Below are 27,247 nucleotides of genomic sequence, written 5' to 3' on the forward strand. Positions count from 1 at the left end.
GGAGGGGCTTCTCAGGCCAGATGCTTAGGATTCATCCATGATAATCCCTACACCTCACATCTGTACTAAATCTTGTTAAATCTGTTAAGAAAACATACCATGAACCTGACCCTTTCAACTAGTGCCATGCTTAGTCGCAACCACCATCTTTTCCTTGGACTAGACTAACCTCTACACTGGTCTTCCAGCCCCTGCACCCTCCAGTCTATCCTCGATACAGCAGTTGATCTTTTTAAGATGTCATTCCTCAGCTCAACACCCTGTGGTTCAAATTACACAAATCTAAGCTCATCTCGTCGTTCATGTATTAGCCATGCTCTGACTTTTCTGGAAACAGTGCTTCCAGTTCTTCACAGGGTTTCCTCCTTATCAGTTTCTGATCAAATGTCACCTCTTTAGAGTGGTGCCAGCAGTGTGATATAGTCACCTCCCACCCGACTGTTTTCATTCTTCTTTCCTCTCCATTTTTCTCAATAGCACTTTTAATACTTGAAATTATATGCTTATACACTTGTCTCCTTTATTAAAAGGTAACGTCCTTGAAAGCAGAAGTCTATACTCAAGTAACTGATTAAATGACAGGAAAAGATCTTTGAAAGAGGTTCAAAGGTGGCCTTACTTTGTTTTTAAAAAACATAAAATACTAGGGCATATTTTTATGCTGATGGAAATAATCCATAGACTTTTTTATTTTTATTTTTTTAAAGATTTTATTTATTTATTTGACAGAGAGAGAGAGAGACAGCGGGAGCAGGAACACAAGCAGGGGGAGTGGGAGAGGGAGAAGCAGGCTTCCCGCGGAGCAGGGAGCCCGATGGGCTCGATCCCAGGACCCTGGGATCATGACCTGAGCCGAAGGCAGACGCTTAACGACTGAGCCACCCAGGCGCCCAATCCATAGAATTTATTAATGCAGGAGCAAGCGGGTAATGCAGAAGGCAGACTACACAGACATAAATATAGGCATACTGGTAGAGTTTGAGAAGAGGAGAAAAATAAAATAGGATCTGGGACATTATCTCCATTAGTTCTGTCCTTGGACTCTGCAGGTAGGAATGCCTTGATTTTTCTGGGAAGTCACCCTCCCCACCTTACCCTTTGCGTGAGAATGACCAAAGTTTGGTGGTATACTGAATTTCATGATACATCAGGCTTTGCAATAAAAATGTCTTTTTGGCTTAGTTAAAACATTAAAGCCCCAGGGTGATTTAAAAAAATAATAGCCTGTACCTTTTTTGTTTTTTTTCCAAGTACTATAAACTAAGGGTGACATTTTCATTAGTGCTTCTTTCTCTTTCAGGAACTATGTGAAAAACAACATTTGTTTTATGAGTCATCATCAAGAGGAATTAGTGCCAAAACCGCTTCAAAAAAGAAAACCCCAAGAGCAGCTCTTGGAGTGTAAAAAGCTGTGTGGTAGGGGACAACCAAGGCAGCTTTCTCCAGAGACCTAATGGCCTCAAACCTTAGAAATGTTGATAAAGTAGAACAATTCTAAGGGTGTCTTTGTACCAATACATATTGGCCACTCCCATGTTTTCTCCTTAGTGTTGCTGAGCTAGTTTTAGAGACACCCTGAAATTATAAAGACCACCCTTAACCTTCACCTCTCGAAAGGTAAATGAGGTACAAGATCCCATGATCCCTTTCTTACGCTGCGTAGGATACCAGGTGAAACACATACTGGCTGGTTCAGTACTTTGCACCTTTTTCACAGAGCAACCTTTGAAAAACTATGAACTAGTAATGCGATCAACTTTTGCCTTAAGGTATGTATGTACAGAGGCTGGCTGCAGCTTTATGATTCAGACACCGAAGTGGCCTGAACACAAGCTTATGGTTTTTTGCCCACTACAACAGTACTTGCACTGGGCCTTCTGTAAAACAGAACCAGGACACAACGTGGGTAATTGCACCTATGTTCTAGATTAGGAGAGGATCCTGGCTAGGATTTCAGTGATAATTCCTAACTATAGTTCAACAGGTACAAAGATTATGCAGCTGCTTTTATGAATTATGAACTACAGTGTAATGCCCTTTAATGAATTTTATGTATAAAATATTAAAAGAAACAATTCTGCAATAGTTGAGAAAAGTAAACATTTTTCCAACCATTTTAAAAAATACGACTAGAAAGGACAATTTAAAAATGCTGGGACCATTTTTATTTAGTAGTACCTGTTAGTAAAACCTTAGAAAAGGAGTCAGGTCATTAGGTTATTGATCCAAATCTCTAATCAATTAGGTGTGAGTTATTAAGTCAAGCTTATAAAACTCTCTCCTTGGAAGGCTTTCATGATGACTTAGTAGCGATCCATAGCTTCCTGCAATTCTTTACACTCCTCAGGACTGTCACTACCTCAGGTTATGGCATACGGGCTATAACTGATGCTGACTTTCAGATGACTGCAGATGTAGTGAGTGACATTCAGACATCAGGACAATTCCCTCACCATGTTCTTCTCTAGGATGAAATGGAGGTCACCAACTGTACCAGAAACTTGGGTTTTTCCCACACAACAATGAATTGCTCTCTTCTGTATTTCTCCAGTTGAATATTAGGACTCGGTGAGGTATTTTACCAATTTGGATATGATGACAGAAAATCTGCAATAAAGAATCTCGATCTACTTAAGTAGTGACCCATTAAATTACTATTATAAGCTATGGGAGACACACAAAAACTTAAAAGCATGAACAACCTAACTTGAAAAAGAATAAAACATTATGATTGGCCTGAAGAAAAGAGAATCCTAAGAGCCAAAACCCTTTGTTATTTAGACTGGAATTTTCCTATTGGCCCCTAACAAACTGTCCCAGTTTGATATAAGGGTGTATGATCTAGGAATTCCCCTATAACAAAATGGAAAGACTATAAATCTATGTAAGTAATAGTGAAACTGTATTAGCAGAGACTCAGGAGAATGACTGAAAGTCCTGATTCTGAAATGTATTACATAAAGATTGGCAGGGGAAAGTTACAAGGAAGAGAGACTTGAGATCTTCTACCACAGCACATTTCCTATGCAAGTTAGAGCATGTTTTTTGTTTTATTTTGGAAGGAGAAGGAAAAGTGTGTTCTGTAGAGGATCAGTTTAAGAAATTTATTATGAATCCTCAGTGGAATTATATGTGGAGCTGATTTTTAAAAAATCAAGACAGGTAATCGATACGAATTTTTTTCTTTGTCAAGCATCACAGATTGTAAGATATTTAACAAAACTGTTACATGTTTCCTTCAAAGTTCAAACACTGTATATCTACATTAGCAATTTCTTGTTTTAGCCATTCATCATAAATGGGTAGGAAATTGTTCATAAACTTAGGAGGTTTATCACTAGTGATTTCAACTTCAGTATCTTAAACATGCTTGTATTTTTCTATTATCCTGAGTCTGTAACTAAATAATTCTGTCTTCAAACAAATTTTTACCCAATACACCCCTAACCAGAGTTTTTTGATTTTCAAAAATAAAAAAAGGGGGAATACTTATCATTTGTATGTATATATTCACAGTTTTTATTTATAAAAAAATTTACAGCACTTGTGAAGAGCCAGCAGAAGACATCAGACACGCTCATTCTTACCAGCTTCATTAAGTTTAGTGGGTTATCCATGACACTTTGCCAGGTGACACTCACACAGCAGCCCTGAAACCTGAACTGGTTAGATTGTCTTTCTTCCTGTTTTCTGAGAAAGCGTTTTGATGAGCTACTGATCTACCTACTTTTCAAGTCACTTGAATACTGAAAATATTACAACATCTGGATCTGCACCTTGGCCATATAATCGTGTTTTCCGCCTTTTCTATATTTCTTTTTTTTTGTGAACATTTACAAAACAGGTCACTTATTACTGTTGATTAAAGCTAAGTGGAAAAATCTCAATTTTTAAAAATAGTCTCACAGAACCTGTGACTTCTTCACCAAATTGTATCCTCTATATTTTATGAGGTTTACCCTATACTGCTGGATCTTAAAATGAAGCAAATAAACACAATGTAAAAGAAAAAAAAAAGAGAGAGAGAGAATAAGAGAAGTTTGAAAATAAAATTAAGTCTTTCACAAGAAAGAAAATATAAAAGCTAGCCTTTGCCCCCCGATTTAAGAGTGAGAGGCACAGTAGGGGAAGGCATCGAGAGAAAAGAAGATAAAAATATATATAAAATAATGTATGTTGTTCAGTGCAGTATGTAAGCTAGGTTTGGAAGACTTTATAAATATGGTAAGGAAAATGAACTAGAACACGGAGGACAAGACATTGCAATTTTTCATGAAACTTTCAAAACATTTTGAAAATTCAGGTTTTAGTGGAAGATTGTGTTGGAATATTGTCTCTATTAAGTTACTACTAGGAAGCTAATTGGACTCTCCACTCAGCTTTATTTCTAAGTGAAATTACTGTTGGTTCTAACCTCCTAATCCCAAGTGGTAGACACAGGTGCAGCCTGATCGTGCACTACCCCCAGGGCTCTTGGGTGAGCCGGAAGGGCTAATGTTTCACAAATGCATATTTATTGTAACCTTGTAAGAGGAGCAATCCCAAATACTGAATAGTCACTCTTCAGCTCCATTAAATAAGACACAGCAAGGGGAAAGACGTATCTTGCAAAATGGCTTTCAAGTTCAAGTTGAACTATATTATAATTATACTGTGGCACAGAGGCAGCTTGTGGGCACTTCTTGTTAAAACAGCACAATGTATCAACTTCTGACAAGACTCTTAGTAGAGCCTTCAGCACCAACCTAAGATTACTACTTTCCTACAACTAGAGGTGAGTCTTACCAGAACAACAAAAGTCCATATGAGGTACAACCCATCACAGCTTCTTTCTCCTATCCATCTTGTAGGTAAGAGGTTTCGCTTTTTAAAACTACTTCGTAACTTGTAAAAGATATTTAACATTTTCTATCATATTAAATTAGCAACATAAAACATTATGCTTAATCTATAAAGTTCTACTCCGGTTTGCTCCCTAGAGTTTATATACATACTTTTATTTCTAATCTGCAAGAAAAAAATTCCTATTTAATATTTGGTAACAGAGCAGTAAAAGATACTATACACATGTGGCATATATATTTACAAAATACACTTCAAAAAGAAGCCAACACACTTTAGCAAAAGTCTAAGCTTGCATAGATTAAAAAGAAAAAAGAATTATGAATACAATTTTTGTTAAAATAGAAAATGGGGAATAAAAGTTACAGAATGGATATGAAGAGAGATCTTTTCCAAACTTTTATTTGTGCACATTCAATTGAAAAAGATAACTTTTACAGGTTCTTTGGTGCCCATATTCAGCATACAAAAATGTAAAAGACTATTCACAAATAAAACACATTAGCTCAAACTGGGAAGAAATAATGACAATAATGAAACAATTTAAGGTAGTGCACACTGTGACAGCTCTGCTTACGGGGACATGAGAATTACTGCGAAAATAAATAGAATGTCCTTTTGTAAAAGCAGCAATGTCATGTCTTGTAAACTTCCTTTTTATATTACAGCAAGGTTTGAAATAAAATCCAAAGGGCCTGGAGCTTACACTGTAGCCGTGAATGAATAAAAGAGTCTATTTCCTCAATTAATGTTGGTCCAGTTTTCCTTTTGTTTTGAGTCCAATGTGCAGCAGGTTTTAAAAGGTGCTCAGTTAGGGATTCTAACCAATTACGTGATGAATTATAAAATTTCTTTCCTGCTTTCAAACACAAATGGGTAAATCTGTTCCACAGCGGTAGCAACAGCCTTTACGTTGGGCCCTGTAACAAGCACAACGGAGAAAGGCCTCATGAGACGAGCGCTAGGAACGTGCATTTCCCAGCATTGAAAACATTCACATGGTTTAGACTATCAGATTAATTGTTTAAAAAAAAGATCTACACTTTACATAATTATACAGTCATAATAAAACCAAGAGAGTAAAATTTTTTCTGAACAATTCAAGGAAATGTGAAACACAAAATGCTATTATTCACCTTGGTTTAGGGCAGTGTGAAGACAGTTTATATAAAAATCACATCTAACAGCGCTGTTAGATGCTGATTAAAGGAAGAAATGATAAACGGGACTAGACATTTTGGTCACTATCCTTTTGGTCACTGTAACCTGGCTTTTGGTTAGGCTACCACTGATGCTCATAGGAGTACTGAGGAACCCAGTAAAGTAAAACAAAGCTGCTTCCAAAGTACTGGGAAACTGGAGAGCGGTTATTAACTAAGTGGTCTAAAAACCCCTCACAGATTTACTAGTACTCACTACCTGCCACATGTTTAATATTAATCTGGCCATTCATCCTCACAGCTTACTCAGTAAATAGGGAAACACACATGCGGGAAGGGGGTGACAGTATATGTGAATTAATCCATATAATGCGTGGAATAACTTTTTAAAAATGTAATCTCCATTTAAATAGCTAAAAAGAAACATAAAAAGAAATGATGAAAATATTTTCATAAAACTTTTCAAAATTCTTAATTCTTTTGAAAGATGCTGAAAACGTACATATTGTACCCACTGTGAACTCTGAAGGTACTGACCACGTGTCATCTGGGTCTGCTCCTTCCTGATTACCCTCCCCTCCCCCACACAGGACAGTGCTTTGCCTATGGGAACCACTCAGTATCTGTTCACTGAATTGTTAACATTTCATAGCATGTTCCAGATGTAAATATATAATGCATACTAATTAACCCAATTATCCTCGGCCTGTTTTTATGTTGTTTAACTATCTATTAACTCAGTAAATATAGATTTTACCTATGCACTGTAAACTCTATACTTAGTAGGGACCTATGGATCAATAGACTTTGGGGCTTCTCAGAAGTCTGGGCTCCAAAATGTAGAAAGAGAAAGTTGAAAGAAGGGAACAAATGGGTCTGTTCACCATCCCTCCACTTTAAGATTCAGGCATGACGCTGGCAGTAGGCTTTAAAAGTCTCCAAGGAAGATGTGAAAACCCACAGGATGAGTCAAAACTAGGTTTACTTGTTGAGAGTCTAAAGGTGTCAATAATGTGTATTTTCCTCTAAGGACTGAAGGAATACAAAGAAAAATTCAAGAACACCAAAGAAATTCTTCTGAACTCAATTTAGCTGAAGATTGGATCCCAAGTGATGTTTCTGTACCATTTATAAATACAGTACCTTTAAAGCCATCCTGTGTGCTAATGTTCTCTATGCCTAGTTGCTTGAAACCACCCCTTCTAAATACTTACGACTCAAAAGTTATAGAACAAAATACACATAAGACATGACAGATAAGTACCAATGATATTTGCCTATTTTACTTATATAAAACCTCTTCTCCATGAAGTTTATAAAATGGGTTCTTCTTGAATATTTTAAATGCAAGACATCATAAATTAAAGAAATACCATACAATGAAAATATATACTAGAATATTCTTAACAGGTCCAAACTGGAAACTACCCAAATGCTTATGGACAGTATAATTCACATGCTGGATACTATACAGCAATAAGAATGACTGATCTACAACTACATGGAATAATATGGATGAATCTCACACTAAGATAATAATGAGTGAAAGAAGACAGATCTAAAATAGCATATATAATATTTTAAAATAGTATATAAAAGTAGAGAAAACTAAACTACAGTGTTAAAAGCCAGGAGACTGTTTCCCCTTGAGGAGTAGAAGTGACTAACGGGGGCAAATGAGACATTATTTCCAGTTTGATATAGGCACCTCATTCAAACCATAATTGACCATAAGCTTGGTTCCAATATCATAAAATACCTGTTACTGTGATACTTCCTGTTGAAAAAATCTGTAATGTAGCTCTTAGAGATTTTATCCGATAGCACACAGCAGGATGAAGTTCAGGTTCGTAACTATACCAAAAAAAAAAAAAAAAATCACAATTAATATAAATATTTACAGGTTGACAAGTAATTACAAATTTGGTAAGTTGTCTTGATTCTTCAAAGACTTACCTGGCATGAGGTCTATTGTTCTTTGTGAATTCTGGCAAACGGATTTCAAATGGCATGTTACACACTGCCAAAACGTTAACGACCTTAAAATCTGTAAATATTACCTACAGGAAAGAAGTACAACTCAATGAATTGTTTTGAAACAAAAAAATTACTCATCAGGAAAAAAAAAACAACTGCTCATCAGTTTTCCTTTTGCGGGGGTAAGGTGAGAAAACTGTTTTTAACTGGGATTTTTTCAACACTTCCAATGTTTTGCTAAGACAAGAAGCTCCAAGGCTGAAAAGTAACTTCAGCCACTCCTACCAATAACTTGAATGGCTGTATCTTATTATGCTTTGAAATGTTCCCAGTAAACCCACAATTCTGGATTAACTGTTCTCCAGCTGAGTACTTGCACAAGGCAGTTGATGAAAGTCACAAAACTGTCCCAAAGTGGCACCACCATCAGTCAAGACTCTCAATATTGCCACTTTCCTCAAGCACCAACCCTCCCCCTACCCACCAGCACTTCCATGCCTTTCTAGCACCTTCCACCTCAGGGAAGACTGAAGAGGTCAGAAAGAAACTCAACTTTCCAACACTGCTCATTCAAATTCCATACAGCCCGGACCCACCTCTTTGGGGACCACAGCTCATCTTTATCTTTCTTTCATTTACTCATCATTTGCAAATGATGTAACAAATCCGAAATATGTACTAATTTTACTCAAATTTATGCCTCCATAAAATTATATTTGATAAAACCTGCCAGTGACAGTCACTTTACATGTGAGAGCGCACCAACCAGTGTGTACTTTTTGTGGACCAAACCACGGCTTTGACACAGCAAGCCAATCTTACAAATGTCCCTTTTTATACAATGTGCATTTTGTTTTGATTTATGTCATTTTTAATACATCTGATTGATTTTACAGAATGCAGCCTTTTCTGAGTCCTTATACACTGGTGTATAGTTGGTATTAGTTAGTCATGTGAATTCTTTTCAACTTACAACACAGTGTAGTTATTGCTAAAGCACAGATTACGTAAGTTCGGCATATTTTATTTTATTTTATTTTTTTAAAGATTTTATTTATTTATTTGAGAGAGAGAATGAGAGATAGAGAGCACGAGAGGGAAGAGGGTCAGAGGGAGAAGCAGACTCCCCGCCGAGCAGGGAGCGCGATGTGGGACTCGATCCCAGGACTCCAGGATCATGACCCGAGCCGAAGGCAGTCGCCCAACCAACCGAGCCACCCAGGCGCCCAGTTCGGCATATTTTAAATAATCACAATTCCCTATTATAAGAGTAATGTTCTCGCTAACCGTAATACGTAGGAACACTGTTTAATCTTAGCCATTAAATGCATAGATCTGTGGAAGTTCCATTGTAGTTCTTTTTTCTTCTTTATAATTTATGTGATAGCTATCTATAAAAACAAATACACTTTAACTTTTCAAACATATGGCCCTACTCTCTACTCATCATCCCGACATACCACTCTTGAGATGATCAAAAACAAGATTTTTTTGGTGAGAACTGAACAGCCTAAAAGAGTTGAAAAGGCAGTTCACTTGTAAGGCAACAAGTCTCTCAGTGAGCAAGGGGTTAGTGAAAATGCCAAGATCCTTTACAGGTACTCACATGAGTAAGAGTTTGCTACTAAATTTTTGTACTGAAGGACAATAAGAAAAAGGCCAATCATGAGAAGAGTATCTGTGTGATTTCTTTTTTTTTTCCTTAAAGATTTTATTTATTTATTAGAGAGAGAGGGAGAGCGAGACCGTGCACAAACAGGGGAGTGGCAGAGGGAGAGGGAGAAGCAGGCCCCCCTTGAGCAGGGAGCCCCGAGGCAGGGCTCAATCCCAGGACCCTGAGATCATGACCTGAGCTAAAGTCAGACACTTAACTGACTGAGCCACCCAGGCATCCCTCTGTGTGATTTCTTTAGTCTATCAAATTAAAAAGTTTAACTTTATAAATTAAATCCCATAATATTTGTAGTTTGGATGTTTTTTGAAAATGTTACCTGAAAACCTAGTTTCTGCAGACTGCGGGCTAAACGTCTGGCACCAAATTTAGCTTCTTCTTCACTATGGTTTTAAGGAAAGAAAAGATTATCAGTTACACAGGAAATGAATTTTATACTGACAAACATAACAAATTGTACACATGATTTTGTTTTAAGTCTAGGAAAATGTCCTTTCCACGAAGGAAAAATTTAAAAATTCAAGTAAAAAATTCAAGTAAAATTTACCTTGTTGCTCCAGTGCAAATAATTTTTCCTGAGGACCAAATTGTAGCTGTAATTCTAGGTTTTCTAAGCTTCATTAATACTTTCTGCAAAAGAACAAAATAAAACAAAAATGTGGTTATATATTAAGTGTTAATTTTCACTTATGATTCTGCTCCATGTGGCCATTTTAATAAAAGTGTAACTACTACTCAACGCTTACCCAAGACTGAAATAAATAGCTGTTCTCCAAATCATCCATTCTGAAATCAAGTACCATACTGAACACAAAGAACATATTAATTCAAAAGGACATTTAATTAATTAAAAATACAAGGTCTGTATAAACGTCTTACTATATACTTGAAATCAATGTGCTACAAGCATGCAAACTTTTTAACTCTCATTCCACCCTAGTCACATAACTGGAATTTGCAATTTGCATGGATCCTTAAAGATGCCAAACTTATTCAAACCTCAGGAGTTTTGCAGTAATTGTTACTATTTTCATCTGGAATACTCTTCCTTCGATATTCCCACTTTCTTTCTCTCACCAGATGTCAGATAGAGAGGCCTTCCCTGACCACTCCACCAAAGCACCCATCTCCGCATTGCTCCCCAACCTCCTACCTTGCTTTATTCTGCTTCATGGTACTCATCATTATATTGTATCTTACAATTGAGATGCCTACTACATATTCAAGTTCAATATACAAATCTTGAGTGCAGGACAAATGTTGGACCTGGAGATGTAATTTTAGATTCCTTAGATATGAAAGGCATTTAAGGTTGTGGGTTTGAATGAAATTATCTACAGAGTGAGCATAAATCAGTCAAGGACTAAGGTCCAAGAGAACAGTGTGAATTTAAATTTTCATTGCAATTTTTCATTTATGGAAAATATTATATGCCCATTATGCATAAGAGATAAATGTTTACTGAATACTGTAACATATAAATGAACTGGACGTCTCCTTAAAACTTCTGTTACTTTTGGAGTTTCACCCTTTCTCTGTCATATGTCATATTATCAAACTAAAAAGCTGGAAGGATAAAATTTAACAACGAGCCAAATTAAACTTGAACTAAAAGATATTATAAAATTTCATACACAAGGGGCTGAGAAACAGAGTTTATTCTGCATTTAATTGTCTTTCACCACCACCTTATCCATCAATTCAGCTTCTTCAATTAACCTTCTATGAAAAATCACTTCCCTGTCACATGGCATGCTAAGTTCCAAAGCAGTATTAGGCATTTCACTCTCTAACCTTCTTAGCAGATATCTTTTTCCTTTATTTAGGTGACGATGGCATTACTGATGAACTTGAAAATCTTTAATTGTGGGTCACTGCAATTTTTAATTGAATTTAATTCATCTTAACTTAGTTTCTAGTACTAAGAGCTAATGATAATTTACTGAGATATACTGGCACCTAATTTTTAGAGCTAGAGCCTTCATATACATTCATAATTTTCATGGTAAGTGTGTAAGATATATATTTCAATATCATTTGGTTTATAAAAGCCAGTGAACACACATTGTCATTTGTAATGTTAATCTCATTAAGGTTAAAAGCAAGTTATCAATGCTTTTATTTTAAATATTACAGGTCTAACAAAAACTGAAATATATAGTGTCTGGGTTAGGATATGAACCATATTATTTTGAGCAATTTGTTACTAAAGAATACCAACAATTTTGGCTAAATAAAGAGGGGTATTAAAATATACTACAAAAATCACAACATATATATTAGGGCATCATTCATATCATACATCATTCATGTAACTATATATTTTTAAAGATTTATTTGAGAAAAAGAAAGTGAGAGTGGAGGGAGGGCTAGAGGGAGAGAGGTACTTAAGCAGTCTCCGCGTTGAGAGCACAGCCTGACACAGGGCTTGATCTCACGACTTGAGCCCAGGACCTGAGCCAAAACCAAGACTCTAACACTTAACCAACTGTGCCACCCAGGAGCCCTTAAAAAATTATATTTGAATAAGTATACGCCACATATAAATGTCCCCTTCTTCATTTAAAAGAAATTGAGAGAACAGTAAAATTCTAGTAGCCAGTGAATTCTTTGCTAAGACCTGGAGACAGGGAACATCCAAAAGCTGACACTTCATGGGAGGAGGGGCCGCTTCTACAAGGCTCAATGTTGTATTCAGTACAACTGGTACATGGTAAGGTGTTCATAAACTATCTGTATAGAGAATATGTTTTAGAATATGATTCACAGCACTATAAAATTAGTCTATATAGCACACATACCAAAATTAAGATACTTACTCCAACATCACGCTTATAAATTACATTTGCTCCCTCCAAAGCAATCTTCCTTAAGTTCAAATGGCATCTTGTTCTAAAAACACAGACTACATTTGTAATTAGAATGTCCAATGCAACATCACTGTCTGCATCCATTGGGGTAGTTTAAAAACTTAGCTTCCCACCACGAAGATCACATCCTGAGAAATAAAACAAAAAAAAGTAAATATTCTGTTAATTTATTTTTCACAAATAGTCCTAAAAATTAAAATACAAGAAATGAATTACATTATTTATTTTTTAAATGTTATTCAAACCAAATCGTGTCCCTTCTGTTGCCCATTAAAAAAGTCATTTTCAAAAAGATAACAAACATATCATATAAAATCTTTTAAAATCTGGACCTGACTTGTATTCCTTACAATTAATAAGGAACTTTTACATGCCAGGAGCCTACCAGACTCATCTCCTGCTACTTGCCTTGACAACCACTATGTTTCAGGTGTATCACAGTTATAGCAATTCTCCAAATATACCAAGTTCAAGGGCTGGACTTCGTGGTCCCAATGTCCAATCATTACTATAACCCACCCCATACAACTTGCCAGGGCTAAAAAAAAAAAAAAAAGATGACCTATTTTTCCTCTATTTTAGGTAACTGGCTTACTTGTTTAAAGAAGGAGAAATATTAATTATATTAATTAACAGATTTTTCTCATTTACTAGTCATTCATTCATTCTTCACTCATCAAATATCTTCCATACACTGAAGACACCAGAGAAAAAAATGAGTAAGACAAAATCTTTTGTCTTCAAGGAGCGCTGGTAAAAAGCACACCACCATTTTTGTCAAGATCACAGTCTTCCAAAATATACCTTTCAAAACTATGATATGAGCATTTCTATAACAAACAAAAATGAGCCCTCATTTTTACTAAAAGCGTATGACCCATATCCAGCTAAAAAATTCTTTTTGACTAGGTTTCTACTTTTATTTATTTATTGGAGAGGTGGGGAGGAGCAGAGAGAGAGAGAGAGAAAGAGTCTCAGGCAAACTCCATGTTCAGCACGGCCCAGGTGGGGCTTGATCTCACAATCATGACCTGAGCCAAAACCAAGAGTCCAAAGCTCAACTGACTGAGCCACCCAGGTGTCCCTAGGTTCCCGCTTCTCTCAGCTTACTAACCCACAAAGAGAAAACCAGAAAACACTAACATTACTATTATAATGACCTTTAAAGATTCCTTGAAGCTGCAAAATGAAAAACTAGTATTCCTTATAAGGATTCAAATTATTCTATGATTAAAACAACAAAGATGCCAAGAGTCCCAATAAAGAAAATTCAAGCTTGTTTTCCTGTCTTTTAGTATTTGATAGAACACAAGTCAGACCAAGCCTTCCAGCACCAGTCTGGGATGATGGAGCATTCAGCTCTGTGTACCACATGTATCTTAGCTTCATCAGGTTTTCTCACATTTATATTCCCTTCCATCTGCTTATCTTCTTGTTTTGTCGTTTTTTGTGTATATCTGAGCAACCTCAAACAATTTTTATGTACAAGGAGTGGAGCAGGGGTAGCAGTGGATAGCTATATATGTAGACAGATTAATAAAGAGGACAGAGGCAGTTATCAATACTGATCTTAAACAGTGGGATCAATATTTGACTCACCACTTAACCAGTCATGAGAATCTGACAAGTTATGCCATCTATCTGGGCCTCAGTCTTCTCATTTGTGGCATGAAAGACAGTGCCCTACCAGAAAGTGTAGGGATTATAGAGAAGGTATAAAAAGTACTTAGCGCATATATCTGGTAACAATAACACAAAAATGACAGTTAATATAGATCAAATAAGTTTAAATCAGCAGGCAGAGCAGAGATACCTTAGTATCATTTCCCATGATTATATTATAAACCAGATATTGAGCCACCTAGACCTCACTGGGTTTCCTATGTTCCTATAAAAACTGTGCAATAACTGTGAGGTAAAGAAGCTCTTAGTTGCTTACTTCAACATCCATTCTATCCTTCCTTCACAATGAACAGAACCCAACAGAATCTAGCTGGGTACAGTGTGGGAGAAATCAAATACTCTACATACTTTCAAGGCTCCCTGGTAACGGCCAAGAGGCCACATGGACCTGTCATGGTTAATGTAAAATCAAATAACTGGTTTTGTGTCTTTGGGGAAGAAAAGACTGCTTAGAGTGACCAAACTAAGCCAGCAAAGACCCCTTTGCCTTTCCACCCTTCACTTTTATTGCCTGGAGTTTGGATATAAGAGTTGGAGCTCAAGTAGTCATTTGGGATCATGAGACTATGTGATAAGGACAGTAGAACAGGAAGACAGAAGAGGCCTGAATTCCCGATACAGTGAAACTCCTTATTATCTTTTCACTTCCTAATTCCAGACTTGATGAACGTGAGAGAAAAATCAATTTCCATATCAGGCCTGAACATGTTGGATTTTTGTTATATGCTGCCAAACCTAATCCTAATGGATACACATCCCATAAGACAGGCTACAGAAAGCACTACTTAAGGAGAAACTATGAAGAAACTATGTCAAATTTACTGTTTCACACAGATTTTTTAACACCAAACAGGTTAAAATAAATTAAGGGGAGAATACAAGGGCAATATATAGGGTAAAAAAAGTCAAGAGAGTAGGTGTAAAGCAAATCTTGGTGAATGCAAAGAAACCTTGAAATTAATACAAAATAGGTGATTGTGTCTGTACTTGAGCAACTTAAATTCTAAAAATGAGGTCACAGGCCTAGTTCATCTTAAGTTACTCAATGTTCATATTTTACATGAATATAATCTGGCAAGCAGCCTCAGAAAATACTATTGCTCTCATAGGTTTTATATCAAGGATATAATATGAAGTCAGTACTTAAAAAAGAGACATCCTACATGAAAGACTCCATATTTTTGAAGCATTACAAACAAACAAATAAAAAAAAACACTTACAATTAATTTATCTATCTTGTAAAATAAGGGAGTAGTACTGGATATTATTAACAAAGATTCACCCCACAGCTAACATCATACTGAATGTTGAAAAGCTCCAAGCTTTTCCTCTGAGATCAGGAACGAATCAAGGATGCCTACTCTCACCATTTTTACTCAACATAGTATTAGAAATCTTAGAACAATTAGGCAAGAAAAAGAAAAGGGATCCAAATTGGAAAGGAAAAAAGTAAAACTGTCACTTTTTGTGGACGACATGATTTTAAATACAGAAAACCCTAAAGACTCCACCAAAACAGCTCTAACATAAATGGATTCAGTAAAGTTGCAAGATACAAAATCAATATATAAATCTGTTCTGTTTCTATACATTAGCAACAACTATCAGAAAGAGAAATTTTAAAAACTCACTTTACAATAGCATCACAAAGAATAAAATACCCAGGAATAAATTTAAACAAGGAGGTGAAAGACCTATACACTGAAAATTGTAAGACACTGATGAAAGAAACTGAAAAATAAACAAATAAACGGATATACCATACTCGTGGATTGAAAGAATTAATATTAAAATGTCCGTACCACCACAAAACAATCTACAGATTCAATGCAATCTCTATCAAAATTCCAATGGTAAAAAAAAAAAAAAAAAAAAAAAATTCCAATGGTATTTTTCACAGAAACAGAACAAACAATTCTAAAACTTGTATGGAACCATAAAAGCAATCTTGAGAAAGAACAAAGCTGGACCCTGATTTCAAACTATATTACAAAACTACAGTAATCGAAACAGTATGGCATTAGCATAAAAACAGGCACAGAGATCAATAAAACAGAATAGAGCTCAGAAATAAAACCCATGCATATATACAGTCCACTGATTTATGAAAAAAGAGGTGAAAATATACAATGGGGAAAAGACAGTCTCTTCAATAAGCGGTGTAGAGGAAAACTGGACAGCCACATTCAAAAGAATAAAACTACACTATCTTATACCATACACAAAAATTAACTCAAAACGGATTAGACACTTAAATGTAAAACCTGGAAATATAAAACTAGAAGAAAATAGGTGGTAAAGTTCCTTGATATCGGTCTTTGCATTGAATTTTTGGATCTAACTTTATTTTTTTAAAAAGATTATTTATTTATTTGAGGGAGAGGGAGAGAGAGAGAACCCACGAGTGGGGAAAGGGTCAGAGGGAGAGGGAGAAGCAGACTCCCGCTGAGCAAGGAGCCGGACCCGGGGCTCGATCCCAGGACCCCAAGATCATGACCTGAGCCAAAGTCAAATGCTTAACCAACTGAGCCACCCAGGTGCCCCTGATTTTTGGATCTAACTTTAAAAACAAAGGCAACAAAAGCAAAAACAAACAAGTGGGAGATAGATTAACCTAAAAAGCTTTTGCATAGCAAACAAAATGAAAAGGCAACCTACTGAATGGGAGAAAACAGTTGCAAATCACAGACCCGATAAGAGGTAAATATCCAAAAAATATAAAGAACTCCTATAACTCAATAGTAAAAAACAATAATCTGATTAAAAAATGGGTAGAGGAACTGAAGAGACATTTTTCCAAAAAAGACATACTGATAGTCAACAGGCACATGAAAAGATACTCAGTGTCACTAGTTATCAGGGAAATGCCAATCAAAACCACAATGGGCTATCACTGCATATGTGTTAGAAAGGTTGTTAACAGGAAGACAAAAAACAAATGTTGGTGAGGATGTGGAGAAAATGGAACCTTTGTGCACTGTTCGTGGGAATGTAAATTGGTGCAGCTGCTATGGAAAACAGTATGGAGGTTCCTCAAAAAATTAAAAATAGAAATAACATGTGATCCAGCAATTCTGCTTTTGGATATTCATCTGAAGAAAAGGAAAACGTCAAATCGAAAAGATATATGCATCCCTATGGTCATCACAGTATTATTTACAACAGCCAAGATATGGAAACAACCTAGTGTCCATCAATGAGTGAATGGATAAAAAAGATGTGGAATATGTGTATATACAACGGAATACTTCTCAGCCATAAAAAAGAATGAAATTTTAGCATTTGCTACAACATGGATGTATCTTGAAGGTATTATGCTATGTGAAATTAATCAAACAAAAATTTTACTTATATGTGGAATCTAAAAAACAAAACAAACAACAACAAAGGCAGAGACTAAAAAATACAGAAACTGATTATTGTCAGAGGGGAAGGTGGGTGTGGGGATGGGTGACATACAGGGGGTTAAGAGGTACAAAGTTCCAGTTTTAAAATAAATAATTCACTGGGGTTAAAAGTACAGCACAGGGAATATCAGTCAATAATATTGTAGTAACTTTGTATGGTGACAGACAGTAACTACATTTATCGTCATAAGAACTTTTTAATGCATATAAATGGGGAATTACTAAGTTGTACACCTCAAACTAATATAATATTGTATATGTCAACTATACTTCAATTAAAGAAAAGGTTAAAAACAAGAAAGGAATACCTATTGGAAAATAAGAAGCTTGGAAACAAATGACTTAAGCATTTGATCCAAGAAATCAAGTAAATAACAACCATAAGTATATAAGGAAGAAAATAATAAGATAAAAGTAGAAATAATACAACTAAAAAAGCAAACATGGTAGAAATAAAAATTCATCTCAAATTTTAAGATTCCAATAGTTTTTTCATGAGTATTAACAAATAATATTCTTCAATTTTTTGTACAGTGTAGTAAAACAACATATATATATAATTACTATAAGAAAAATCAAATTAATTCAATTTTGATTTCAATATAATTTTTTCTAAAATTTTATTTATTTATTTGAGAGAGAGAATGAGAGAGCCAGCACATGAGAGGGGGGAGGGTCAGAGGGAGAAGCAGACTCCCTGATGAGCAGGGAGCCCGATGCGGGACTTGATCCTGGGACTCCAGGATCATGATCTGAGCTGAAGGCAGTCGCTTAACCAACTGAGCCACCCAGGCGCCCGTGATTTCAATATAATTATCAATAACTTTCTCACTGCCCATGGTTTAATCAGGTGTTTTGTCCTGTGTCTCAAGTAAATGCCTATGAGTTGTCCAATATTTTCTAATAAAAAGCAAAGTTCAAAACTGCACCTGTCTTAACTTCAGGAAATGTCATATTTCTAGATTTTTATTAAATGCATTATAATTGTGGTCAAAAGGACAAACTTCCAGTTATAAAATAGGTAAGTCCTGGGGTTATAATGTACAGCCTGGTGACTAGAGTTAATACTACTGTTTCCTATATTTGAAAGCTGATAAGAGAGATTTTAAAAGTTCTCATCACAAGAAAAAGAATTTGTAACTATGTGTGGTGATGGATGTTAATGACATAGTGTGGTGATTATTTTGTAACTCATACATATATTGAATCATTAAGCTGTATACCTGAAACATAATGTTACATGTCAATTGTATCTCTAAAAATTTTTAAATAGTCTTAGAAAAAAATGCATCATAGAAGCTGAAGCAGCTTCTTCCTCACTCGATGATTTTAGGGATAAGAACAAATTGTGTTTTAGGTTCTCTGACTTTCTAGCGGTATTCAAAAACATTACTTGACCAACCATCGCAAACTGCAACCTTAAAGCATTACTTGGAAAACACCGCCACCTGCTGGCTCTTAAGACAAGTTCATCAAAGACTACACGTACACCTTGCAGACATTGTGGGTTTGGTTCCAGACCACCATGATAAAGTGAGTAACTCAATAAAGCAAATCAAATGAATTTTTTGGTTTCTCAGTGCATATAAAAGTTGTGTTTGCCCTATACTGTAGTCTATTAAGTGTGCAACAGCATTATGTCTAAAAAAAATCAATGTACATACCTTATTTAAAAAGTACTTTATTGTAAAAAAAAAAAAAGCTAACCATCATTTGAGCTTTTAGCAAGTCAATCTTTGCCTGGTGGAGGGTCTTGCCTTGATGTTGATGGCTGCTGACTGATCAGGTGGTGGTTGCGGAAGGTTGGAGGTTGTGGCAATTTCTCAGAGAAAGACAGTAATAAAATTTGCCAGATGGATTGGATCTTCCTTTTATGAACAGTTTCTCTATAGCATGTGATACTGTTTGATAGCATTGGGCCACTGTTAGAACTTCTTTCAAAGTTGAGAGTCAATCCTCTCAATCTACTAAACCTACTACTTTATCAACTAAGCGTATGTAATATTCTGAATCCTTTGTTGTTGCTTCAACAATCTTCACAGCATCTTCACCAGGAGTAGACTGCATCTCAAGAAAACGTTTTTGCTCATCTGTAAGAAGTAACTCGTCATCCACTCAAGTCTGATCATGAGATTGCAGCAATTCAGTCACATCTTCAGGCTGCACTTCTAATTCTCATTCTCTTGCTTTTTCTACCACATCTGCAGTCACTTCCTCCACTGACGTCCTGAGCCCCTTAAAGTCATCCATGAGGGTTGAAATCAGCATCTTCCAAACTCCTGTTAATGTGGATACTTTGATCTCTTCCCACGAATCACAAATGTTCTTAATGGCATCTAGAATGGTGAATCCTTTCCAGAAGGTTTTCAATTTCCTTTGCCCAGATCTACCAGAGGAAATCAGTATCTGTGGCAGCTATAACCTTATGGAAATGTATTTCTTAAATAGTAAGACCTGAAAGTTGAAATGACTCCTCGATACATGGACTGCAGAATGGCTGTTGTGTTAGCAGGCATGAAAATAGCATTCATTTCATTGTACATCGCCATCAGAGCTCTTGGGTGACCAGGTGCATTGTCAATGAGCAGTTAATATTTTGAAAGGAATCTGATTCCTCAACAGTGGGCTTAAAATATTCAGTAAACCATGTTGTAAACAGATGTGCTGTCATCCAAGTTTTGTTATATTTACAGAGCACAGGTAGAGTAGCTTTAGTCTAATTCTTAAGGGCTCTAGGATAATTGGACCGGTAAATGAGCACTGGCTTCAACTGAAAGTCACTAGCTGCATTAGCCCCTAACAAAAGAGCCTATTCTTTGAAGCTAGGCATGGACTTTTCTCTAGCTATGAAAGCCTCAGATGGCATTTTCTTCAATCTAAAGCTGTTTTGTCTATATTTAAAATCTGTTGTTTAATGTAGCCAGCTTCATGAATGATCCGAGCCGGATCTTCTGGAGAACTTGCTGCAGCTTCTACATCAGCACCTGCTGCTTCACCCTGCACTTTTCTGTTATGGAGATGGCTTCTTCCCTTAAACCTAATGAACCAACCTCTATGAGCTTCAAACTTTCTTCTGCAGCTTCCTCACCTCTCCAGCCTTCACAGAATTGAAGAGAGTTAGGGCCTTGCTCTGAATTAGGCTTTGGCTGGAATCTGGCCAGCCACCAGATTCCAAATTAGGGAATCTGGTGGCTGGTTTGATCTTCTATCCAGACCACTCAAATTTTCTCCATATCAGCAAGAAAGCACACATTCATGCGTTTACTGGAATAGTACTCTTAAGTTCCTTCAAGAACTTTTCCTTTGCATCCACAACTTGGCTACCTGGCACAAGAGACCTAACTTTTGGCCTATCCCAGCTTTTGACATGCCTTTCTCACTAAGCATAATCATATCTGGCTTTTGATTTAAAGTGAGAGCTGTGTAATTCTTCCCTTCACTTGGAACACTTAAAGGTCACTGTATGATTATGAACTGGCCTAATTTCAATATTGTTGTGTCTCAGGGTATAGGGGGGCCTGAGGAGAGAGAGAGGGGAACGACCAGTTGGTGAAACAGACAGACACATACAATATTTCTTGATAAAGCTTGCCATCTTACATGGGTACATTTCATGGTGCCCCAAAACAATTACAGAGTAACATCCAAGATCACTGATCACCATAACAAATATAGCAATAATGAGTAAGTCTAAAATACTGAGAGACTTTTCAAAGTGTTGGAAAGATGGTGCCAATAGATTTGCTTGGTGCAGGACTGTCACAAACCTTCCACTTGCCAAAAACTCAGAATCTGTGAAGAGCAATAAAACCAGTTATGTCTGTACTACATTCTATATTTTCCATGCCAGGAAAGATATTTAAACTGAAAGGCTACAATAAACACTGTCATCAAAACAAGGCAAACCCCTAAAATCCAGTAAAAAGCCAAAAGAACAAAACCAAATAAACCTGAGAATACAGAAAAGTAGAATCTAGCTACTTTAAGTGTATTCAAGTTGCATCTGAGGATACTGAGGGAGGGGCCTCCAACGCTTTAATCACAAAATTACCATCCATGATTTGAGAAATGGCAGAAGTAGGGGAAGACTGAATATAGAGCAATATATAGAGCAATTTGCAAACAACACGAACCCTCACGGTCTCCTGAAAATTGTTCTTTTCTACAAGTGAGGCATATCATCCAAGTAATCTATTCTCTAAGAAGCTCTCAAAATAGCACATTAGGAAATAGACATCTTGTGCCCAGATTCCAACAGATTACTTGACAGTCTCTCAACACATGCCTATGACCAAACTAACGTTTTTGCCTTCTAAAAAGACGGTGTTCTTTCACATCTGTTTAATAGTATAGGAGATACCTTACTTCTTAATTTTGTCTTCTGAAAACTGGTGGTATCACTGCACCTCCCAAGGTGCTTTTAAGGATTAAATATGGTTATCTATGTCCAGTACATTGCATATAGCATGCGCTCATTATATGGCAGCTATTACTGTTTGATGGATTAACAGGTAGTTGAATTTTATTATCAAATAGTATTATTTAATGAACTGATGCAAAGCCTGAGAACAGTAACATTAACAGATGAAAAAACTGGATATCACAACAGGTTAGGCAGGGGTCAGCAAACTATGGCCAATGGGCCAGTGGCTATTTTGTAAAAAAAAAAAAAAAAAAAAAAGTGTTATTGGAACATGCCATGCTCCAGTATTTACCGAATGGCTATGTGACACAGCTGAGCGGTTCTGACGAAGACCAAATGACCCACAAGACTAAAATAGCTACTATCAGTTCCTTTAAAAAAAAGCTTCTCAATTCCTGGGCTAGCCCAATGAGGCAGTATCAATAAAATAAAATGTAACACTGACAAATTTTAAAGCCCACCTTTTTATTAAGATGAGCAAAACATCTGTTTGTCATGGTCCTTGACTGAATCCCGGCTTGAACAAACCAGCTGCTGTAAGAAATATCTGAGGGCAATCAGTATGGATCTGAGTGATAGATGATATTGGGGAATTACTGTTCATTTTGTTACACGGAATGATAGAGTGGTTATGGAGACAAATATGCTTATTTTTTATTTTTTTTTATTTTTTATTTTTTTTTTTAAACGTTTATTTATTTTTTTTTTTAAGATTTTATTTATTTATTCATGAGAGACAGAAGGAGAGAGAGAGAGGGGGAGAGAGAGAGAGAGAAGCAGAGGGAGAAGCAGGCTCCCAAGGAGCAGGGAGCCCGATGTGGGACTCGATCCCAGGACCCTGGGATCATGACCTGAGCCGAAGGCAGACGCTTAACCATCTGAGCCACCCAGGCGCCCAAATATGCTTATTTTTTAGAGATGCATACTAAAATATTCAGGGAGGCATGTCATGTGTATAATTTACATTAAAATACAAGCATTTGTCATTGTCTGAATTGAGTAACAATTAGATTTGGATAAGGTTTCAGATGATTCCCTAGATGTTGGCATCTTGCCATGGGAATCAAACAAATTGGGACAATCTACTCTGAGATACAGATTTGGATAATAGACATAATTGTATTTTAGGATCAAAAAATGTCATGTTACTATTTCATTTCTTAATTGTTAAAGAGTAACAATTATTTAAACAACTGTTTAACTAGGGGATATATGTTAACATATATTACATCGTTTAATTGTTAACAATTGAACAATTGTTAAAATTGTTAACAATTCGGGGTGCCTGGGTGGCTCAGGGTGGCTCAGTCGTTAAGCGTCTGCCTTTGGCTCAGGTCATGATCCCAGGGTCCTGGGATAGAGCCCCGCATGGGGCTCCCTGCTCAGCGGGAAGCCTGCCTCTCCCTCTCCCCCTGCTTGTGTTCCCTCTCTGTGTCTGTCAAATAAATAAATAAAATCTTTAAAAAAAAATTGTTAACAATTGTTAAACCTAGGGGATATATGGGCACTTGTTATATTATTTTCCCTACAATTCTGTCTGAAAATTTCCATAACAATTTTAAAGGGTATTTAAGAAAAAGACATTACTTCATACTAGGCCACACTAAGGCAACATGAAATTGTAATTACTTAAAAGACAAACAAACAAAAGCTAGGTTAGATAGGAGTGCCCAGAGCAAAGAACGTAATAGTCTTTTTTGTGACTGAAACGTCTAGAATGTCCTAACATTATCATTTAAAGAGGACAATGACAACAGATATCCAGAGGAAAGTAGGATGGTATGAAATACAAAAATAGTTGTGTGAGGAAAGTCTCAGGACATTTAGCACAGGAAAGAAAAGATAGCAGTTGTTCTCAAATATCTGAATAAAAAGGAAAATGATAGAACCAGTTAACGTCACATGGCAGCAAATCTCAAAGCCACACCAATAAACAAGTACCTACAAAGCAGTAGCCTCCACAGAAGAGAAGTCTCAAAAAAAAAAAAGGCAGCGGGGCTAGAGAATTAACCAACAGTTCGGGATGTTACAGAATGAGTCTTCCATTCAGTGGAAGAGGAGACTAGATGGTTTCTAAGATCCCATCTAATTCTAAAATCCCAGATTCCAACATCTTAGATGCAGACATGCTACAGACGAACTTAGGAATTATATACTAAATTTTGATTTTAATTCAAGAGCTATTATGTTAATTTAGTTAAATTAGTTAATTTAGTTAAATTAACATCCCAATTCTCAACATCCCATTTTCTCTTCAACACGCATTTGTGTTCAAAGGGGCAGGAAAGGAAGACAGTTGTTAGCAGCACTAGGGGGCAAAAGTATAGGCACACGACCAAAACTGCAACCCTTTCATTTGTGTGGCAGCAAGGAGGCCATTTTCATGCATGGCGCAAGAGCTCAGCCTTTGGGGGCCCATCCTTAGGGTTGGCATTTTTGTGTTCCAGCCACAGGAAGAAAGCTTTACTAACAGTAGGCCTGGCCTCAAAAACTCTTGTACTTTCCAAAGGAAAGGATTATATATTATGCCACCCATATTATATAAAACATTTAACAAATACTTAAGTAGAAAGTGAAAGTATTTGATATACAAAACCATTATCACATTAAGTTAAACAGAAAGTTAAAGTATCTTCATTACTTTTGCCTCCACCTACTATCTCTGACTCGTCTAAATACCAATTCTGAAGAGTAGTAAGCAGGGAGCATTCATGTAAATAACTTGCATCAAAATGAACCGTTACAATTTTTTAAATCCATATAAACTATAAAAAAATATTTTTTTATGAACATTAATTAACAACAACAACAACAGCTGGGGGTTTGTCAGCAACTATCTATTTAAAAAAACAGTAAGGAAAAAATTTTATGCCTCAGTCAATAAAAATATTTGTAATGGTACCTAAAAAGTAGTGGAGGAAAATTCAAATGATGCTGATTTTCTGAATGAGTGCTTAGTATAAGATAAGTCAATGGTTTACACTCTTGTGAAAAAGTTCCAGTTAAGAAAATATTTTGCGATTTAAGAATACATAATCTGGGGCGCCTGCGTGGTACAGCTGATTAACTGTCCAATTCTTGGTTTCAGCTCAGGTCGTGATCTCAGGATTCTGAGATCGAGCCCCAAGTTGGGCTGCACACTCAGTTCAGAGTCTGCTTGAGACTCTCTCTCCCTCTCCCTCTGCCCCTCCCACTCAGGTTCACTTTCAGTCTCTAAAATATATAAATATATCTTTAAAAAATACATAATCCAATATCCATCTCATATTAATGTTTAAACAGTAGCCTACTTAAGAATTTATTTATTTATTTATTCATTTACTTATTTATGTTGTACTAAAACCTATCTATAAAGTAAGAAAACCTGGATCCTAATAGAAGCTATGTGACAGTGGGTTAGCTCTGAACTGTTCCTACACTTATTTGTAAACAGTGCACACCATTTACTCATCATGATTGTTTTGAGGAACTAATGAGCACCTCACAAATCATAATATACTCAATTAAAGTAATGTCATATTAGTCAATGCTAACATTAACTAATGTGTTATTGTGGATAAGAATAGAAATAGTACAATTTACTGAATACAACTTGAAATTTGGGGAATCAAACTCAAAAAGAGAAATCAGGTGTACCAATTCCTTATTAAGAGCAAAATTTATTTTGGATACATTTTTTTTTTAAGATTTATTTGAGAGAGAAAGAGGGTATACACGAGCAGGTGGAGGAGTAGGCGGAGAGAATCCAAGCAGACTCCCCACTGAGCATGGAGCCCTATGCAGGGCTCAATCTCAGGATACATGAGATCATGACCTGAGCCGTAATCAAGAGTCGGACGCTTAACCAACTGAGCCACCCAGGCACCCACTGGACAGATTTCTTAGTATTTCAAATAAATGGTTTTAATACATGATTTTTAAGGAAGATAACATGTCATTTTCTGCTTACATAAAAAATACTCAAAAACAAGTCATTCATAGTCCTACCACAGTGATAACTACCAAGTTTTTTTCCCCTATGCTCATATAGGCACACGTTTCTAGGCTGCTGAATCCTTCTATTTATCTGCACATTAAACAAGACTGAGATCACACATGTATATGCAGTCACGTCTACTCAACAAAATATTTTGTCAAAGTCTTTGGCAATTTGAGATATGAGAGAAAGCAAAATTGAATTAACTGGTGAGGATGATCCTCTTAAATACTAATGAGGGTGAGCTTGTAAAATATTACTCCTCATATTTACTCTGTTAACTGTCTCAGATCCTTTGTTCATTTTCCTTCTGAGATTCCTTACTGATCTATGCAAGCTCTTATATGTTGAAGAATATTAACCCTTTTGTCTGCTTATACTATTCCTTCTGCTAAAGTTCTTCACCTGGCTCACTCCTATTTGTTCTATAGCTCAGCATCACTTTCATTCAACCAATTCCCTAACAATGAATTGGATATCTAAGCAGTAGGCCTCCTGCTAGGGGACAGAGCTCCAGCACGAAGGAGACCTGGTAGAGGGAATAGCAGGTGTTCTCAGCTCTGAAGTGAGTTGAAAGTTATGAACTATTCATACATGAAGAAGGGCTGGCATGGCTAGAGTGGAAAGAGTGGCACAAGACTGGGCTGCAAATGCAGGGAGGGGTCAAATCATGCCTTCTAGGCTATATTAAGGATTTTCACATTCACATTCACATTTTCACAATGGGGAACTAAAAGAGAAGAAATGACATGAAGTATTTGCTTTTTTAAAAATATTATCACTGGCACTTCTGTAATGGGAGAATGGACTGGATGATAAGAATGGTCAGGAAACTCAGTCAGGGTCTAGTGGAGCAGTCCTGGTGAGAGAGGACAGCAGTGGAGACCAGGGTGGATGAAGATGGAAAGAAGGAGACAGAAGAGTGACATTTTTGGGAGATGAGGGAACAGAGTTTTGTGGCTGATATGGGGAAGAGGAAATGGGAGATGGAGGATGACTCCAGGTTTGTGGCCTAAGATACTATTTACTGAGACAGAAACACTGGAGGAAGAGCACGTTGCAGAGGAGACGGGAAAAGAAGGAGGGGTAAGGATTCTGTTGGAGAAATGTTGAATTGAATGAACCTGTGAGACATCCAAAGGAAGGTCTAGAGCAGACAATCAGATAAGAGTCCATCACTCAGACACGTCAGTCTAGATTAGAGGTGAAAATCTGAAAACCCTAGTATAGAAGGCA

General features: G+C 36.5%; 2 protein-coding genes across 6 annotated transcripts in view; one reads left to right on the forward strand and one right to left on the reverse strand.

Moving 5' to 3' along the window:
• The window catches only part of SLC2A12 (solute carrier family 2 member 12), a 55,845-nt gene extending 50,762 nt beyond the window's left edge, over window positions 1-5,083 (forward strand). For all 3 annotated transcript variants that reach the window (XM_027601907.2, XM_027601909.2, XM_027601908.1), the window contains one exon: window positions 1,301-5,083. In XM_027601907.2, the coding sequence (XP_027457708.1) occupies window positions 1,301-1,454 (154 nt within the window). In that variant the 3' untranslated portion in view covers window positions 1,455-5,083. The remainder of the gene's footprint in view (window positions 1-1,300) is intronic.
• Window positions 5,084-5,228: 145 nt separating this feature from the next.
• The window catches only part of TBPL1 (TATA-box binding protein like 1), a 35,222-nt gene continuing 13,203 nt past the window's right edge, over window positions 5,229-27,247 (reverse strand). For all 3 annotated transcript variants that reach the window (XM_027601912.1, XM_027601913.1, XM_027601911.2), the window contains exons 2-7: window positions 12,471-12,649; window positions 10,199-10,281; window positions 9,971-10,034; window positions 7,959-8,062; window positions 7,762-7,856; window positions 5,229-5,762 (exon numbers count right to left, since the gene is read on the reverse strand). In XM_027601912.1, the coding sequence (XP_027457713.1) occupies window positions 5,683-5,762; window positions 7,762-7,856; window positions 7,959-8,062; window positions 9,971-10,034; window positions 10,199-10,281; window positions 12,471-12,605 (561 nt within the window). In that variant the 5' untranslated portion in view covers window positions 12,606-12,649 and the 3' untranslated portion in view covers window positions 5,229-5,682. The remainder of the gene's footprint in view (window positions 5,763-7,761; window positions 7,857-7,958; window positions 8,063-9,970; window positions 10,035-10,198; window positions 10,282-12,470; window positions 12,650-27,247) is intronic.

This window comes from Zalophus californianus, chromosome 7, assembly GCF_009762305.2.
Source record: "Zalophus californianus isolate mZalCal1 chromosome 7, mZalCal1.pri.v2, whole genome shotgun sequence".
NCBI classification, from domain to species: Eukaryota; Metazoa; Chordata; class Mammalia; order Carnivora; family Otariidae; genus Zalophus; species Zalophus californianus.